Source organism: Pediculus humanus, genomic scaffold (genome assembly GCF_000006295.1).
Source record: "Pediculus humanus corporis 1103172107434 genomic scaffold, whole genome shotgun sequence".
Taxonomy (NCBI): Eukaryota; Metazoa; Arthropoda; class Insecta; order Psocodea; family Pediculidae; genus Pediculus; species Pediculus humanus.
Window position 1 is genome coordinate 230,394 of NW_002987056.1, and position 20,001 is coordinate 250,394.

At 24.1% G+C, this 20,001-nt stretch overlaps 1 protein-coding gene across 1 annotated transcript; it reads right to left on the reverse strand.

Moving 5' to 3' along the window:
• Positions 1-3,987: 3,987 nt before the first annotated feature.
• On the reverse strand, positions 3,988-11,994 carry Phum_PHUM084240 (class A rhodopsin-like G-protein coupled receptor GPRgph, putative; the record flags this gene model as incomplete). Its single annotated transcript, XM_002423714.1, has 15 exons — positions 3,988-4,179; positions 4,286-4,509; positions 4,606-4,822; positions 4,928-5,149; positions 5,242-5,515; positions 6,643-6,858; positions 7,148-7,424; positions 7,498-7,677; positions 8,267-8,398; positions 8,679-8,797; positions 9,371-9,515; positions 9,605-9,907; positions 11,211-11,363; positions 11,534-11,635; positions 11,724-11,994. 15 exons carry the CDS (start codon positions 11,992-11,994, stop codon positions 3,988-3,990), a joined length of 3,027 nt encoding a protein of 1,008 aa, XP_002423759.1.
• Between the last annotated feature and the right edge of the window lie 8,007 nt (positions 11,995-20,001).

Below are 20,001 nucleotides of genomic sequence, written 5' to 3' on the forward strand. Positions count from 1 at the left end.
CGGTGAACTTGTTGAAACGTTTCATCAGTTTTAATTTATTATTATTAATTTTTTTTTTTTTTTTGGTTGTTTTTTTGTTTGTAGTTTTTTTTTTTTTATTCGGTTGTTGTTGATTTAATCGCGTATCGCGTTATAATATTGATTTATACAAACTAGAAAAAAATAAAAATAAAAAATTGTTTATAAATTTTTTTTGTTTTGTTTAAACGGTTTTGTAACGGCGAAAGAACAAAAAACAATCGTTACTTTTTTTTAATTGTACTGTCTGTCTGGTTTTGAATTATTATCATTATTATTTTACTTCGTAACGAAATGATAAACTGATTAATAACATTTAAAAAAAAAAAATTTTTTTTTCCATTTGAAAAACGTACAAAAAAAAAAAAAAAAATGTTTGTTAGTGAGTGAGTGAGAGAAATATTTTTTTTTTGTCCTCCATCCATTCCTCCCTTTTTATATCTTCTGCTAGATTCTAATTTAAGAAAACGAACGAACAAACGAACAAACACACAGAATGAGAGGTTAAAAACATGTTTTTTTTGTGTGTGTGTGTGTGTGTTCCAAAATAAAATGATGCATACGTCATTCCAAAAATACATAAAGCCCACGACGACATGAACCCAACATTTTTTTTTTTTTTTAGATTCTTTTGAACGAAAGCAAAACTTTTGCGTTTTAAAATAATAATAATAATAATAACACTTTAAATTTTAGAATAAATTGCCCTCTTTTGCACACACTTTCGTTACACTTTTTCATTTATGATTTTTTTTTTTTATTAAAATTTTATACTAACGTTTGAAAATTTATTATATATATATAACATACCTTTAGGGGGGTAACCGGTAATAATTTTCTATCGAACCTGATTTTTTGAGCTTTTTGTTAAAAGGAAAATTTCCAGTGTAAATTTATCTGGTCCCCCAACTTTCTTTTCATTGAATGATGCGAGTACGTAATACGACTCGTCGTTTCCGAGTATTTTCGCGTTTAACCTAATCCATATTAAAACGTTTTGTTTGTTGTTAATAATAATAATAATAATAATAATAATAATAATAATAATAATAATAATAATAATAATAATAATAATTTATAAGAGATTGTAAACGTTTGACCCGTAGAAATTTCTTTTTTTTTTATGTTTAAAATTTTTAAGATAAAAATGATTTAAAATGACATAAAAATCAAGTCTTAAACAACAACAACAAATTAAGAGAGAGAGAGAGAGAGAGAGAGAGAGAGAGAAAATTTATTATTAAACCAAACCATGGATTGAATGAATGAATGAATGAATGATATTTTATTTTTTATAAACGATAATAAATTAGAATAAAGTAGTGTTATTATCATCACACAAAAAAAAAATAAGGAAAAAATTTTTTTACCTGAAGAGAACAAAAAAAAAAAAAAAAGGAAAAAATCTTTTCTCTCTCTCTCTCTCTCTTTCTCTCCCCAACGAAAATACATAATACCTCTTCTTATGTACATAATTACTATTTAGTTTAACAAAATTATTACGGAAATTTTATTTTATTTTTTTCACGTTTACACCGCTTCTTTTTTTTTTTTTATTTAATTAATAAAAGTTAATAAACTATTACGATAATAATAATAATAATGTAACAATTTCGATTAATAAATTAATATTGGAATTTTTTTCCCGGTTCGATAATAATAATAATAATAATATTTTACGTACGATTAATATAAATTAAAAAAAAAAAAAAAAAAAACAAAACAAAACAAATCGACACGTTTCGATTCTTAATCGTTAATTAAAAAAAAAAATCAGTCTAATAATTTTAATAATACTAATAATAATAATAATAATAATAATAATAATAATAATAGTAATAATAATGATGATGATGATGAAAATAAAAATGAAATAAAATTTTAATAATAATTTGCGAGTATTTGCATTTATATTAATGGTCAGCATATTAAAAATGTAAATAATTTTTTTTTTTTTTTCAAGTTAAATAGAAAAAATAAAAAAAAAACTTTATGAAAGAAACGTGTTTAAATATTAATAATAATAATAATAATAATAAATAAATAAAATTATTATTATTATTATTAATATTTGTTTTAATGAAAAAAATTAAAAAAGGGAATATTAAAGTAAAAATGTTTTTGATAAATGTTTGACGACGACGACGACGACATTCATAAATAAATAATAAATTACGTTTATTATTATTATTATTATTAATAATAAAAAAAATTAATTAATTAAAAAATAATAATGATAATGATATAAATATAATTACCTTTTTAAATTTATAAAAAAAAAAACTTTTAAATAAATAAATAAATAATTATTTATTAATAAAATAAAAATTCACATTAAATAATTATAAAAAAACTTTATAATAAACTTTATTAGTGATTAATCGCGTTTTTAAATTTTTTAATATTTATTATACGTACGTGGTGTACATATTTTTTTTTTTTTTTTGTCGAATCGGGAAACTTCGAGAAAAAATAATAATAATAATGATGATACTCACTAAAAAAAAAAAAAACTTTTTGTATTAACCTATCACGAAGACCGAACTCCACTAACTGACAAAATCATGTTATGCATTTATGCATTGAAATAGAAACTTGTTTGTTTAAAAAAAAAAAAAACTTTTGATTATTCAGTGGCGGCTCGCACTATAAACGATTATTAACAACTATTATTGTTATTGTACGTTATCACGTCGTCGTTACATTTAATATTTATTTAATTATTTACAGGTCAAATTATTATTATTATTATTATTATTATTATTACGAATTAATTAATTAATTTTTTTTTTCAAATAATATTCGTTTATATATATATATAAAAAAAAAAAAAAATACAATCGCGAGTTGTATTAAAAAATGTGATTTTGTTATCCTGCGAAAATTGTAATTATGCAATTTGTCATACTTAAATGTATTGAAATTGCAATTTTCGAAATCGGCGTGTTTTTTTATCGATATGCTAGCGTATATGGTTCGTATTATTCGCGCCCGTGTAAATTTTTTTTTTTTTTTTTTTAAACGAATTATTATTTCTTCGAATCGTGTTTTAAGTTTGTTATTAATCCGTGTGAAAGACAGAAGAAAGAAATAAAAACATCGTGTAATTTTCATCAAATCCTAAATTAATGTAAAATATTTAAATTTGTTTAAACTCTTTTTCTCGCATGCGAGAGAGAATATTTTTTTGTAACGAAACTAACCTTTACTAATTACACGATGATACAATATTTAAATGTTCTTTTTCATTAGAATAATTTTTTTAAATTTTAAATCTCTCTCTCTCTTTCTCTCTCACTCTCACACACTCGAGGAAATTTTCAAAGAGAATTAAAAGGATTCAATTTAAAAAAATCAAATCAATCGAATCAATATTATTATTATTATTATTTATTATTAAATGAAACAAAGAAGAAAAATAATAATAATTTTTTAAATTGATAAAATAAATAAAAAAAAATTTTTCTCGTTGATTTATTTATCTTCTTTGTCGTCGTCGTAAATCGCATAAGTTAATAATTTTGATTTTAGTATATATATATAAATCCTATAGCGAAGGCATCAAAGCTTAATAATAATAATAATAATAATTATAGTAAAAATATACAATTTATGTCACTCGATATTTTCTTCTAATTTTTCTCTATTTTCTCTATTTTTTTTTCTTTTTATTAAAATTGCACGCTTTCTAAAAAACAAAATATTAATAATAATCTCACTGATTATTTGTTTATAAAAATAATAATGATGATGATGATTAAACGTACCTCGACGTGTTTTTCTTATTTAAATTTTCCACGTTGGATTTAACTAATTCAATGTTATCTTTCGATACTGACGTCGTGTAATAATTTGAATTCCATTTTAAACGAGTATTTATTGTTTTCGAATTTTCGTATAAATCTGAAAAAGAAAGAAGAAAAAAAAAATGGAAAATATATATTCAGAATGCGAAAAAAAAAAAAAAAATTAAGGATGCGTAATAATACTACTTGTCGTTGAATTTTTAACACAACCCGAAGGTGAAAATCTAAATGAATTATTAAATCTTTTTATATTTTTTTTAGCTGGATTTAAAAACGTCGCCGTTGATATCGTGTAAAATATTGGATTAACAGCAGCATTGAGAGGAAGTACAAAAACTGCAATCCCCGCAAAAACCTTTAAATAAGAAAAAAAATTTCCTTTTTCGAAAGGTTTTTCAACAAAAAAAAAAAAAAAAAAGGGAAATAAAAGTTTTTTTTTTTTTTTTTTTTCGGTCACAAACCTGGGAAGGTACGGAAACACCATTTAATGATAATATTCCTAATAGAATAACAGGTACCCAACAAGCAGCATCCGTCGCGACGATAAATATCATTCTTCTTGCCATAACTTGTTCCATTCTTTTAGATTCTAAATTTCTAGAAACTGCTAATCTCGTATTTTTAGCAGCCCCGTACATCCATATATAACCCATTGCGATCAATATAAGTGATATAAAATTTAAAACTGGAAAATTTTTTTTAAAAAAATTTTTTTCTTTTTTTTTTTTTGTCGATCGAACGGGGGAGGGGGAAGGGAGACGGGAGGGATTAAATTACTTACATATAAAAATAAAAGCAGAATATTTCCAACCGGAATTTTTATCAATTGTTATACATAATGCCAAACAAACGGCTGTTCGACCGTAAAAATTTTTAAAATAATCTTTATATAACAATGGTAAACCCGATAGACAAACGGCTGCTATCCAAACTCCTAACATGACCCATCGTATTTCGCTCATTTGCAAACGAGTCACTTTGAACGGAAACATAATAACCTAATACATACATACATAATAATAATTTTACTCTATTCGGAATGAAAAGTGATTTCGCGAAGGATCAAACCGTTTAACGGATTAAAAAAGCGGATAAAAACTTACTAGAAAGCTTTCGAACGTTATCAATATTAACGTAAATACTGAAAGTTCAGAGCTTAAAGTTGATAAAAAACCAGCGAGACTGCAAAGTTTCGACGATCTCCATTCTTCATCGTGTACAGAATAAACTCCTCTGTAATGAGCATCAACGCTCGCGATAATAAGAAGGTAGAAACCCATTAAAAAATCACCGACAGCTAAATTTGTTATCAAAAAAGAATGTACCTTTAAAAAAAACAAACAAAAAAATTTAAATCGGATCGATGGATCGATTGATCGAACGATGGATCGATCGATCGATTAATCGATAATTTTACCTTATTTTTATGTTTATAATTCATACGCCAACCTATGACTAATAAATTACCAAAAGATGCAATTATACCCAACACCCAAATGCAAACTCTTAATACGAAATTTCCCATTAAATCTTCGCAAACGGAAAATTCATCCGATGTCGGTTGACAATTTGGCACGTGTTTAGCCAAACAGCAAAATTTAAAATTATCAAAAAGTAAAACTTGTATTGAAAGTTCGGGTCTTTTGAAAACGTCACTTTCGAGTTTTCTCAATGGATTTCCACGTAAATCTCTTTAAAAAAACAAAAAAAAAAGTTTTAATTTTTTTTAAATGCCTCATTCTCCGAGTATAATCCGAGCAGAACTTGCAAAAAAAAATTTTTTTTTTTCCTTTTTCGACAAAGGAAAGAAAAGGAAAAAAATAACAGTAAACGCCTACTACATATTATCCTTCTTTTTATATTATTTTAAAATTCATCAGTCATTTTCCTTCCGTTAAATAACTGAACCCGATTAAATTTTTATATAATTTTCATAGGGGGGAGGAGGAGGGGGGGAGAAAATTCTACTTAATATCGTTTGCGTAGTCATCGTGACAACAAACAAAAATTTTTATACCAACTCGGTTAAAAGTTTTTTTGGTAACTCACATCATACTCGACCGAGTGATGCTACACGTTTTTTTTTTTTTTTTAATCGGTTTCAAAATATTTAACGATCTCAAATTAAATAACAATAAAAAAAAAAAAAAACGTGGAGTACGACGATTTAAATTGTGGCATCCAAAAAAAAAAAAACAAACAAACGTTTACTAAATGACCGATATTGCATTTTAAAATAACAACCAACAAACACATATATGTACGTGTACGAATCATCAATCATTATTTATTATTATTATTATTATTTTTAATTTTATAACGTTTAAAAAATCTTTTGCTCTCGAATTTTTTTTTTTTTTTTTGTCAAAAACATTTAACAATACGAAAACGATTGAAAAATTATTATTATTATTATTATTATTAACGTTTTTTTTTTTTTTTGTTTTCACCGTTGGTTTTTTTTTGTTTGTATGTAATTTACATTTTTTAAATTTTTTTTCTGTTAAAATTTTTTTATTTGCATAAGAAAATGACAGATGCAAAAAATTTCACGGTTAAGAATAAAATAAAAAAACTTTTAAAGATAGAAAGAGAGAGAGAGAGAGAGGGGTAGAATGACACGCATAAAAAGAGGGAGAGAGAAAGAGAGAGGGTGACACACGTAAAAAAAGAGAGAGAGATAAAAAGTTAAAAGAAGAAAATAATTTAATTTTTTTTTTTTTTTTTTTTTTTTGGGGGGGGAAGTGATGGGGGAGGACGGTTTAAAGAAAATTACAGGGAAATATAAAAAAAAAAAATAATAATAATAATAACTTACAAGTGCGTGAGCTTTTGCAATCCTTGAAACGTTCCATGATATAAAATTTCAATTTTATTTTGTGATAAATCCAAATTTGAAAGTTTTCTAAGTCCTATGAAACCTCCTTCGGCGATGTGTTTTATTAATTGATGTTTAAGGTTTAACGTCGGAAGCGAAGACAAACCATAAAAAGCTTTTTCTTTTATAGTTTGAATTTTATTTCCTTCTAAATGCCTTTTGTGTAACAGCCCCCCACCCACCCCAGAACCCCACGCATGAAACAAAAAAATAAAAAGGATCATCATCATTAATAATTCTTTTTTATTTTTTGCAGGATGAAACATAAAAGATAAGAGGTTTTTTTCAAGACCTCTCACACGTAAACTAGATTTTTAACAAAAATCCTTTCTATAGTGACCGTTAATTTGGTATTAATACTCGATTTTGATTGGTCGAACGAAAAAAAAAAAAAGAAAAAAATTACAATTTCAAGTTTATAAAATGTTTTAAACGCGATACTTACAAACCATTTAAATTAGAAAGACCATCGAAGGTCTGACTTTCGAGTACGGTTATGCAGTTGTTTTGAAGTACGAAAGTTTTTAAATCTCTAAGATCTTTAAATATACCAGGAGTTATAGAACAAATGGAATTGTTGGATAAATCTAAAAGGATAGCGAATCTTATATTGTAAGTAAAATTTTCATTTAATACTTTCGATAAATTATTATTAGCAAAATAAAATTTCCTATAAGGATCTTCCATTTTATCGATATTTTTTATCGTTTGCAAACCGAGACCTGGAAAAATAAATAAAAAAAGGAACATTTACTCGCGCGGAAGTTTTTTTTAAAATGGCGAATAATTACGAACCCGTGCAATTAGCCGTTATGTCGATACACGTGCAAAATTCAAAACATTCGTGCGTGCAATTTTTTTCGTCCATCCAAAAATCCAAACAATCGAATTTTCCATCGCAGAGAAGTGACGTATGTAAACAAGGTCCCATTTTACATTTAAATGTTCCTTCGGGACACGTGAAATTAGCGCAACCTGATTAAAATCCATAAAAAAAAAAAAAAAAAAAAAAATTTTCCAACCGAATAAATTTTCTTGTATCGATCATAGACGACGACGACGATGACGAATAAAAAAATTTTTTTTTCTCCAGAAGGTTTGTGTAAAAAGAAAATAACCGGCTGGAAAATGTGGAAAATTGGAAAATTTTTTTTTTCTTTGTTTAAATTTGAAAAAGTTTCGATTACGCTTGCGAAAAATTTAAAAAAAAAAATTTTTTTTTTTTTTTTTTTACACGTAAACGATATTAATTTAATTCGATTGTGAAAAACGTCGTTAAATTTAATAAAAATCTTCTGCTTGAAAAATTTTCCTTTTTTTTTAAATGATTAATAATTTTTGAAAAATGAAATTTTTTTTAAAAGTTAAACGTTAACAAAAAATAAAGAAAATTTTTTTTAATTACGTTCTTAATAATAACATGCAAATGACGTTAAAACGTTTTTTAAAAAAATTCGTCTGCTTTTCTTATTTGCGCGCGTAAAATTTTTTTTTTTTTTTAGTCTTCCGTTTCCGTTTTTATTACGATTATTATTAAGGAGAAGGAAATAAATTTTTTTGTTACCTTTCAAATGTGATTTATCGGCACAACCCTGACGTAAATTTTCATTTTTATAACAATATTCATTTTTAGGTATACACTGACCGGAAGTTTCGCATTTAAATTCATTTCCGGTACAAAATTCTTTTTGATTTCCTAAAAAAAAAAAATTATTAATATTTCATTTATTTTATATTATTATTATTATTATTGGAGATGTCGTTCGTTTTCCGCCCCTCCCCCCTCCTCCCCCTCGATTTTATTTTAATTAAAAATTAAAACGGGTTCGTCCATTTGGGTTTTTGATCCATTTTCTTTAGAGTGGGGGGAGTGTGGGTAGGGGTGGGGTTTAAAAAGAAAACGTAAGAAGGCGGATGGGTGTGGGGGGGAGGGAGAGAGGGAGAGAGAGAGAGTTACCTTAACAAATGATACAAACCGCAATTATTTTCATCGGAACCATCCGAACAATCTTGTATAAAATCGCACCAAAAATTTGAATTTATACATTGTCCGTTATCGCATTGTTTTAATTTATTTGATTTTTCATCTAAATCTCTGCAAATAAAAAAAATTAAAAAAAACGGGTGGGGAAATTTTTTTTTTTTTTTTTTTTTATATAAAAAAATTTTTTTAAAAAACGTTTTTAAAAAAAAAAATTCTTTCATCCTTTTTTTGATAAAAAAATAATCAGATTTAAAATTTTTTTTTTTTTTAATATTTTAAAAAAGGTTAACGAACTTTTTTTTTTTTTTTTTTTCATTTTGATGAAAATCAAATTTTAAACCCCGAAGGTTTAAAAATAAAATCAAATGAAAGATAAACTTTTATATATATATATATATATATATATATATATATATATATATATATATATATATATATATATATTTACGAAATGATAAAAAAAAAAAAAATAGCAGAAGAAAAGATACAAAAAAAAGGTAAAATGATTTATGAAAAGGAAAATTTAATTTTTATATATATATATATATATATATATAAATTTAATGGCGCGTTTTTTTCTCTTTTATTTTACTCCCTCCCGGGCATTTAAAATTTTTTTTTTTAAAAACAATCGTTTCCGGTTTTACGATTGATAACGATAATGATGAAACAATTTTTTCTCACCTGATATCGACGATACATTTAAATCCTGTACAATTGATTTCGTCACTCTTATCACTACAATCAATTTGAGCGTTACATCTATCTCTTATCGGTATACAATAACCGTTATCACATTGGAATTCGTTTTCCGTGCAATTCGGCCAAACTGTAAAATATACACACGCGTACACGCACGTGCACATGAATCGAATGATTACGCGAGGAGTAGGGGGAGTATTGATAAGACAAACTCACCGCAATCTAATTCATCTTCACCGTTTAAACAATCGATTTGATAATTACAAATGAAAGAATGGGAAAGTTTTCTCTGGTCTAAACCCCCGCAAAAAATAAATTTTTCTCCATTTGGTTCCAAAATATTTTTCCATACGTCGACACCGGAAACGCAACCATATTCATCGGATAAATTATTATTTCCGTTTAAACAATCGTTAAAACCGTCGCAAATGTATTCGTGTGATATGCATCTTTCAATTGTCACACCGCTTATGGTCGTTCTGCATGAAATCGTACTTCCGACCCTGCACATTTGATAACCTAAAATAATAATAATAATAATAATAATAATAATAATAATAATAATAATAGTTTTTCACGAACGTAAATAACCCAAAAAAAATTTTTTTTTATTTTTTCTTCACTCATTACGTTGTTTGTTTTGTTATCCATTATTTTTGTTTGTTTGTTTGTTTGTTTGTTCTTTTCCTACCCGTTGGCGATTAAAAACAAAAATTTTTTTTGTAACATTAACATTCTTCGTCGGAATCCCGTCTTCCCCTGTTGTTTCTATTACCGGTATTATTATTATTATCACCTCTATTCTGTTCGTTTGTTATTTTTTTATACCAGATAACGGATATGGTAACTAGTAGTATTAAAATTATTAAAAATAATTTTTTTATTTTTGGGGTGACATTATTATTAAAAAAATCGATTACTCCCCGCGTTAAAATCATTTTATGACGTCGACGAACGAAATTTTATATCATAATAATAATAATAATAATAATAACAATTATTATTATTATTAATTTTTTTTTTTTGAATTTTTAATTTTTCATGTTTTTTTTTTATTTTAATATATATATATATTTACATATTTTTTTTAAAAACTTTTAATTAACATTGTTTACCAACATTTTTTTTATTTATTTTTATTTTAAATGATAATAACAAAAATAATAATAATAATAATAATAATAAAAACAAAACAAAAAAAAAAATTTTTTTTTTTTTTTGAAAGGTTGTTGTTATAACAACTCGGTGAGAAAGAATTGAAAATGTTCTAAAACACGCAAACCCGTTCGCAAAAGAATTTAAAAATAATAATAATTAATTAACAAAACGGTAATTATTACACGTTAATTACTTAATTAAAAAAAATAAATAAATCGATATAATAGTAATAATAATAATAATTTTTTTGTTGTTTTTTCCTTATAATAATTAATTATTTGGTCGTTAATGAAAAAATGTTGGTTTTTTTTTATTCTGAACAATACAGAAAAAATTTATATTATTATTATTATTATTATTATTATTATTATTATTATTATTATTATTATTAATACTTACGTAATATTTTGTTGTTATGTATATTACTTATTTAATTATTTCATAAATGAAAAAAATTATTATTATTATTATTATTAATTAATTAATTAAATTATTTTCTTAACGTTTTGAATAAGCGTCAATGATAACGATATTGAGGGGAGAATGTGAGGAGATATGTGATGTGAGAGGAGGGAAGAATGGAGGGAAATAACTAATTAACAAATAAGAATTTGGGGGAGGAAGGGGGAAGAGGGAAAGGGGTGGGTGGGAATTTTCATCTCACCGTTAACAATTGTATAATAATCATCGCAATTAATTTCGTCGAAACAAGGGGTTTCCCCTAAACAATCACAAATCCCGTCACAAATTCTAGATTTTCTTAAACATCTCGTGTTGGGACATTGAAAATAATTCCCGGAGGATAAATCACAGTTACCTGTAAAATAAAAAAAAAAAAGAAAAACGTGCGTAGATAAAGAGAGAGAGAGAGAGAGGGAAAGAAAAGTCAATTTAAAAACATTTTTTTTTGTTTTAACTTTAAAATTGTTTTGATAAAAATTTTTTGGCGGGAAAAATAAATTTAAAAAAAAAAAACGTAATTGAAACGTAAATTTAACTTACAATTTAATTCGTCTTTGTGATCATCGCAGTCTGGCCAACCGTTGCATTTTGTATTTTTGTGAATTTTTTTACCATCGTCGCAAGTTTCTAAAAAAAAAAAAAAATTTTTTTCTATTATTATTATTATTATTGTTTTTTGTTTTTTATATAGAAAAAAATCAATCGTTTAAATTACCCGATAAACATCCGGTTTCGTCAGAACTATCCCGACAATCGGGAACGTTATCGCAAACCATACCCGGACGTATACATTCCTGATTATCGCACCTGAATTCAGAAGGCCAACATTCCCGATATTTACAATCGGTTTCATCGGTTAAATCACCGCAATCGTCTTCGAAATTACACAAATGTTCTCTCGATATGCAAAAACCGTTTCCGCATTTAAATTGACTTTTCGAACATTGAAATGTTTCTAAAAAAAAAAAAAAAAAAAAAAAAAACATAATTACGTAAATTTATCAATTATCACGTTTAACGCTCTCTCTCTCTTTCTTTCTCTCTCTCTCTCATCAAATTTAAACTATATTATTACGTCTTCTGCTTTTATTTAATATGCGTGATGTGTAAATATAAAAAACGTGAATGAATTACGTAGAAAATTATCGAAGATTTAAATTTTAAGGGTTTTTTTTTTTTTTTTTAATTTGGGTTTTTAAAAAAATGTTAAAATGTTGCCAACTTTTGAAAATTATAAAAATTGATTTTTTTTTTTTTACTAATGTTAACGGGAACGTTTTTTTATTTATTTTTTACAAAAAAAAAAAAAAAAAAAAAAAACGTGATAAACCGTTTTGCGTTTTTATATACCTCTTACGAAAAAAAAAAAAAAAAAAAGGTTTTTTGTTAAAATCCTAATTATTAAATATTAAAACGGATTTAAAACTTTTTAAAATTTATGTATTATTATTGTTATTATTATCCTTATTATCCTTATCCTTATTATTATTATCCTTTTTAAATTATTAAACTAACCCACCGGTTTTACTTTTTTTTTTTCATTCATCCTTTCCGTTCTTTTCTCTAATTTTTTTTTTTTTTTTTGAAATTATTTATTTTTTAATTTTTATAAAATTTTAAAAAAATAATGCTTTACGCACCCCCCCCCTTCCCTTTCCTTTCACCCCTCCCCCCTCAAAAAAAAAAAAAACGTTTCAACGGTCGATTATCATTAGTTTTTTTTTTTTTTTTTTTTTTTTTTTCCCCACAAAATCATCATTTTTGTAGGGGAAAAAAATCGAGGGAATAAAAATTATTCGCGCGAAAAAAAGGCTCGTTTCGAAGCTCGTTTTTTTGCTAAGTTCTTCATTTTTTGGAGGGGAGTAATCGGGGGAAAGGGGGAAGAAAAGGGGGAGGTGAGAAGGAAGAAAATCGTAATGGGTTTTTAGTAAGCAAATGAGGAGTAAGCAAAAATGAGGTTGTTAACCTTTTTCAAATAATTACGCGGGGGAAATTTTTTTTTTTTTGGAGCGAGAAAATTATTTTGGGGAGTTTATTATTATTATTATTATTATTATTATTATTATTATTATTATTATTATTATTATTATTATTATTATTATTATTATTATTACGGTCACTTTTACACAGGACAAAATTTTTATTTGTCGGGGTTTTTAGGTTCATTTATTCCAGGTTTCTACCCGACGATTATCCCTACAGAAATAAATGCTCGAATTTCGTTGGTGGTATTTATACTATATTTTCCGAAGAATTTATTATTATTATTATTACAACAACATCAAATCCAGAATTTTGAAAAATAAATAAATAAATAAATAAACAGAGAAAAGTATATTTTTAAAAAATAAAAAAAAAAATCCCGTATTTATTCAAAAAATTTTTTTTTTTTAAAAGGAATATAAATAATAATTTTTTTTTTCATTTTATGAAAAAGGAAAGAAAGCAGAAGAAACACGATGTGATGTGTAAATTTTTAACATTAACAAAATAAAAAAAGGAAAAAATTTCCTTTGTCAGAAATCACTCGTCAACAACTCGTGACGACAAACTTGACAAAATGATAACAAAAAAGGGGAAAAAAATTAAAAATTTGTTTTATTATTATTATTATTTACTTTTTTTCCAGTCCGGATAAAAGTTTTTTTAAAAAAAAAAAAAAAAAAAGAAAAAAATCTTAATGGTTTTTGCATTTTTTATTTTACATCGAACTCTAGAAAGAAAACTGTTACGATATAAAAAAATAATAATAATAATAAAACGTAGTCAGTGAAATGAAAAGTCGGACGAAATGCCTTTTAAAATAATAATAATAATAATAATAATAAAGTAGGCGTTTGATATGAAACAAAAACAAAAAACAAAAGAAGGAAAAATACTTACTGCAATCTTGTTCATCTTCATTTTCTAAACAGTCGGTTATTTTATCACATCTGCTGGATAACGATATACAATAATTGCTATTCCTACAATAAAATTCATTGTCCAAACAAACTGGAAAAACAAAACAAAAAACAAAAAAAAAAAAAAAAGAAAAAATATGCAAATTTTGACACAATTTACAAAACATTCTACAACTTTTTTGTTTGTTTTTTAATAACATTAATAATAAAGTCACTAGAAAAATAATCCCCGTTTACCTTTTGAAATAAATTCCCCCTCCCCTCACCCTCTACCTCTCAGCCCCTCCCTCCCCCGACAAAAGTATAAACGGAAAATCTTTCTCACTACGTTAATGGATGGACGAAGGAAATTAAATTAAAAATGGCGGACGATATGACGAAAAAAAAAAAAAAATTTTTTTTATAAAAAATGCTTAATTAAATATATTACACGTCGCGTACACTTTTTTTTTTTTTTTTTAAACGAAAAGTTTTAAGTACGAAAAACATTTTTAATTTTAATGCATTTTAAAAAAAAATTTTAAAATTGCGCGGGAAAAAATGGGCGGGAAAAAATTTTTTAAAATTAGCATCTAAATTTTTTTTTGAAAGGATTATGAAATGAAATTTACACGATTATATTAATCCATTAAATCCTGCAATAATACGCAAACGAAAACGAATTTTATTAATAATATTATCATTATCATTATTATTATTATTATTATTATTATTATTATTAATACATAAATTTTTTTTTTTTTTTTAAATGAAAAGAATATTTGTTTTTTTTTTTTTTTATTATTGATAAATGTTTTTCACATAAACTTTTAGTCGCCTTCTTTCTCAAATAATTTTTCTCATTTTTTTCACGGTTTAACGGTTATTAACTAATTAATAATAATAATAATAATAATAATAATAATAATAATAATAGTAATATTAACGTTTATTCTTATTGTTTAATTTCTACACGGATATTATTATTATTTATAATAAAAAACGTTTTTCCTATGGTTGTTCTGTGTTTTTTTCTTCAAAGTTTAACCGAAACAATAATAATAATAATGGATAAAATATTCGAATTTTTATTTTTTTTAATAATGTTACACATTATTATTATTATTATTATTATTATTATTATTATTATTATTAATAAAATTCAAAATTTTAAAATCATTTTTTTACGGATAAGTAATCCATTTTTCTTTTCTTTTTTCTTTTATTTTGAAAATTGATTTTTTTTTTAATAAAATTTTTCCTTTTTTTTGGTTTTATTATGAATTTTATTATTATTATCAATATTATTATTATTATTAATATTATTAAATATATTAAAATATTTTGAGTTTTTTTTTTATTTTGCATAAAGGCAACATGTTCGTGAAATTTATTAAAAAAAAAAGAAAAAGAAAAAAGAAAGAAAAATGAATATTTAATGTTATGAAAGTATATATATATATATAAATTTTTTAAAAAAATGGAATTATCGAGTGACTGAGTGATCAACCAATCAGAAACGATCTTTTACGATTTCGTTAGTTTTCCAATTTTTATTTTTATTTTTATTTGAATTTCTTTTTTTTATTTTTTATTTCATACGAAAAACGAAATAGTTTGAAATAATGTTTATATATATTTGTTTTTAAATTATTTGTTTATTCTTTACACAAAAAAGCAGACGATATTTTAATTATACGGGGGCCGGAGGGGGGGAGGGAAACAAAACGACAGAAAAGAGATTAGAAAAGCCAACGTGTAAAAAATAAAGACTAAAGTTTAAAGGTCGGTTACAAAAAAAAAAAAATAACCTGTCCAAAAGGAAAACCCTTATTTATTTAAAACCCGAAAATAATGAATTAATTCAATTAAAATGAGAAATATAAGAGGGCGGTGATGATGACGTCAGTTTTTAAAAAAAAAATTTAAAACAAGCATAGAGTAATTAAACATAATATTCACTTACCTGTTTCGTTCATTTGAAGTTGTTTTTCACAATAGATAAAATTACCAATAGATAAATACCAGATGATAAATAAAATAAATAATTTCATAGTTTTTTCTTATCCATCTGATATTTATTTTATACTTATAATAATAATAATAAAAATAATAATAATAATAATGATTTTCATGGATGCGTACAAAATATAAGGTAGAAAAATTTAAAAAAATTTTTTTTTTTTTTTTTTTGACGTTAAAAATAATTTTTATATACTTCCTCAAACTTTGTTACTATTTTTTTTTTCTTCTCATTTTTCGCACATTTTGATTTATTCTTCTAATCCCACGTTATTTTTAAATTAAAAAAAAAAAAAATTAATTAAATTGATGTGTATTCGAATGAGAGGATTGAAAATTTTATTTTAACGACAGGAAAAAAAGATTCGGGAAAAAATGGCGGCGGGGTTGGTGGTAACTTAGCGACAGGAATTTTAACAATTTTTATTATAAAAAAAAAAAAATTGTCGTCTGCTTTGTAAAAAAAATTTTTTTTTTCTTTTTAAATTAATTTCCACGACTAATTTTCTCGTATGTAGCAAAGCTTTAAAATGTTTACACGAAATTAACGTGTCGGTAGACTTATTATACATATTTATTCGTGTAACGATTCGAATTTTAGTATTAATTACATTTTACATTTTAATACGAAACGAAAACTTTCGTCATAATTTAACATAAATCATCATCATCATCATCATCATCATCATCATCATTATTATTTGCCTAAATAAACGGATGCTAAGTATAAATTTTTTAACAGTTAATTTCTCTCTCTCTCTCTCTCACACACACACACGCGCGCGTTCGATCTTAAATCTTTTAAACTTTTAATAAATTTAATTGAAATGAAATTTTCTCAATCCGATACGTTCAACAGGTGACATTTTTAAAAACCATCATCATCATCATCATCATCATCATTATCGTGCTCATCATTAAAATCATCATCATTAAAATAATTATCATCTTCATCATAACATTTGTTATTTTCAGACAATGTGAAAATTTATTAATTAATTTTTGTTAAATTACACGGATGGGAATAATTTTAAGTAAAGTCATAGAGTGTTTAAACTTATAGATTTTTATTACGTTCGATTTTTATTCCGTGCCCGTATATTATAAGTTCAAGCAGACGAATTTTTTTTTCTTTTTCGCATCTCTTCCTCTCCTTCCCTTCCCTCCCTCGGGGGGACGTTTGAGTAAAATTTTTTTGTTTTAACTTTTAAAAAAAAATATAAAATGACGAAAAAATAAAAGAAAAACTTTTTACCGGAAATGAGTGAATGTAAATTTTATGTAAATAAGTATTAAGATTTTTTATTTTGGTAAAACTTTTTTTCTTTCTTTTATTTCAACGTCACAAAAAAAAAAAAATCGTCAAAAGAAATTTTATATTTTTAATTGGCAACCGTGTAAAAAGTTTATTTTTTTTTTTTTTTGTGGGGGGGAGAAAGGGGGTGGGTGGCTGGAAACCGAAAAGAAAAGAAATAAAATGAAATAAAAAGTGTAATATTATTATTATTGTTATTTATAAACTTTTTTTTTTTGTAAATATTGAAACAATTAACCCTCCGACATTTTTTTTTTGTACGAAAACCGGAAATACAAATTGAATTTTTTTTTGAAAATTTTTTAATGGAAGCCCGCGGATTTTTTAAATCCAATAAAAAAAAAAATTAATTTACATTTATTGGGGTTGAAGTGAAAAAAAAAAAAAAAAAATTTAATCAAAAAATGATTGGATGAATGAATGAATGAATGAATGACTGATTGAATGATTGAACGAAAAAAAAATATGATTAAATTGTAAAGTATTTTTTAAGGATTCCATTTTTTTTTTTTTTTTTGAAAAGGAATAAATTTTTTGGAAAAAGTGAAAATTTTCCAAAAAAAAAAAATACGTCACAGAGGGAACAATGGTAAAAAGTCGTGTAAATAAATAAATATAATCGTTTGCAGACGAAATAAAAACAAAAAAAAAATTATCTATTTACACGTCACGCCCGTATAATTTGTTTGTTTTGTTTTGTTTGTTGCAAAACAACCTTACAAACACAAATTTAAATTTTTTTTTGTTAAAAATCGGGGATTTTATTTAAAAATTGAATTCATTTTAAAAAATTAAATTAAAAGCGGAAGTGAAAGAGAAGAGAAGAGATGAGGAAATGATGAAATAAAAAACAAATCCCGGGAGTGAGGGGGAAAGAGGAGGAAAGGTGGGGGGGGGTGAGAGAGAGTGAAAGGTTAAAAAACAAAATTCTAAAAATTTTTAATTACATGAAAAGTATTAATTTTAAATTTAAGATTTTTTTTCCTTTTTAAGGTAAAACCGCGAAAATTTTTTTTTTTTTTTAATCTTTTGTTTTTACCAAGAAGAAGAAGAAGAAGAATTTAATTATAATGCATTATTTTTGTTTGATCGAGATTTAAACCTTTTTTTTTTGTGAGAGAAAGCCTTTGATGAAGTTTTTACACCCCTCCTCCCCGTCTCCCTCCACCCCTCTTCATTCCTCTCTCTCTCTCTCTTTCATTTACTTTTAAAACTTAATCTTTTTCTTTTTGTCTCATTCTTTCAAAAAAAAAAAAAAAAAAACAATAAAAATGCAAAGCGTTATTAAAATAATTTTAAAAAAAACCAAAGTAAAATTTATTTATTTATTTTTTTTAAATAATTTATTAAGTAATAAAAATAAATAAAAATTAAAGTAATAAATTTTTTTAATAATACAATCGAATGACGTAATAATTTTTTTCTTTTTTTTTGCATATGAATTTTCGATGAATTCGTTTTATTTACAGAAAATTTTTGTATATTATTATTATTATTATTATTTTATATATCGAATATCTCTCTCTCTCTCTTGTGTAAAAAATGTTTTTTAAAAATTTTCTTTTCTTTGTTTTTATTCTAATACCACGTTTTGTTTGTTTTTCGATTATATCTTCGTTTATTTTGCGAAAACGTTTCAAGATTTATTATAAGATTTTATTAAATAAATAAAATATTAAATAAATTTCTCTCTCTCTCTTTTTCGTTGTAAGATTTAAAAAATTTTTTAATCAACTTAAAATAATTTTTATATTTTTTTCTCAAATCTCGAAAATATATATTTTTGAAAATCATTATAATAATAATAATAATAATAATAATAATAATAAAATTTTTTTAACTTTACCGTAAAAATATCAATTTTCGATGATGTTCTAATTTCTTAGAATTATTTTTCACCGTCGAAATTTTTACGATGAAAAAAAAATAAATAAAATTTAATATTTTTCCTTAAAATTTTAAATCTAAAATTTTACCCGATTTATTTTACGTAGCAAAAAAAAAAAAAATTAATAATAATAATAATAATTATAATGATGACGTAAAAACTATACCTTTTTGTAAAAAAGAAAATTAGGAAAAAGGGAAAAAAAAGAAAACGGCAATTTCAATTTTTACGAGCGTGACAAATAGCATAATTTAAAATTGTAAGAAGTTTGAAAAAGAATGAATGAATGAATGAATGAATTAATTACTTAATTAGTTATCGTTGATAATGATAATAAGAAAATCGTCGAACGTTTTATTTTCTTTATTTATGCTTTTACGGTTTTTCTTATAAATATTTATCCAAACAATAGAAATTTATTAGCACTATTATTATCGTTATTGATTATTATTATTATTATTATTAATAATAATTTTTCATGTTTGTTTATTAATAATAACAAATATAAAAAAAGTTTATTTATAAACACGCATACATTTAATTAATTAATTAATTAATTAATTAATTAATTACTAATCAAACAATTGATTTTCATTGAGATATTTTTTTTTTTTTGCCTAGCGAAACAACAACATTTCATTACATTTTCCTTGGCGCGTTCATTCATTCATTCATTCGTCTTATTATTAATAATAAATAAATTTGTATTGTTTATTTATTTATTTTTCTTCTTGGAGTAAATAAATAAAAATTAATTATTTTCTTTTCTTAAATTTTTCAGTCGTTTTCCGGTGATAATAATAATGATAATAATGCGCGAAAAGTATTATTCATTTTGTTTTTTGTTTTTTTTCCTTATTGAGGGAGGGGAGAGAAGGGAGGGAGA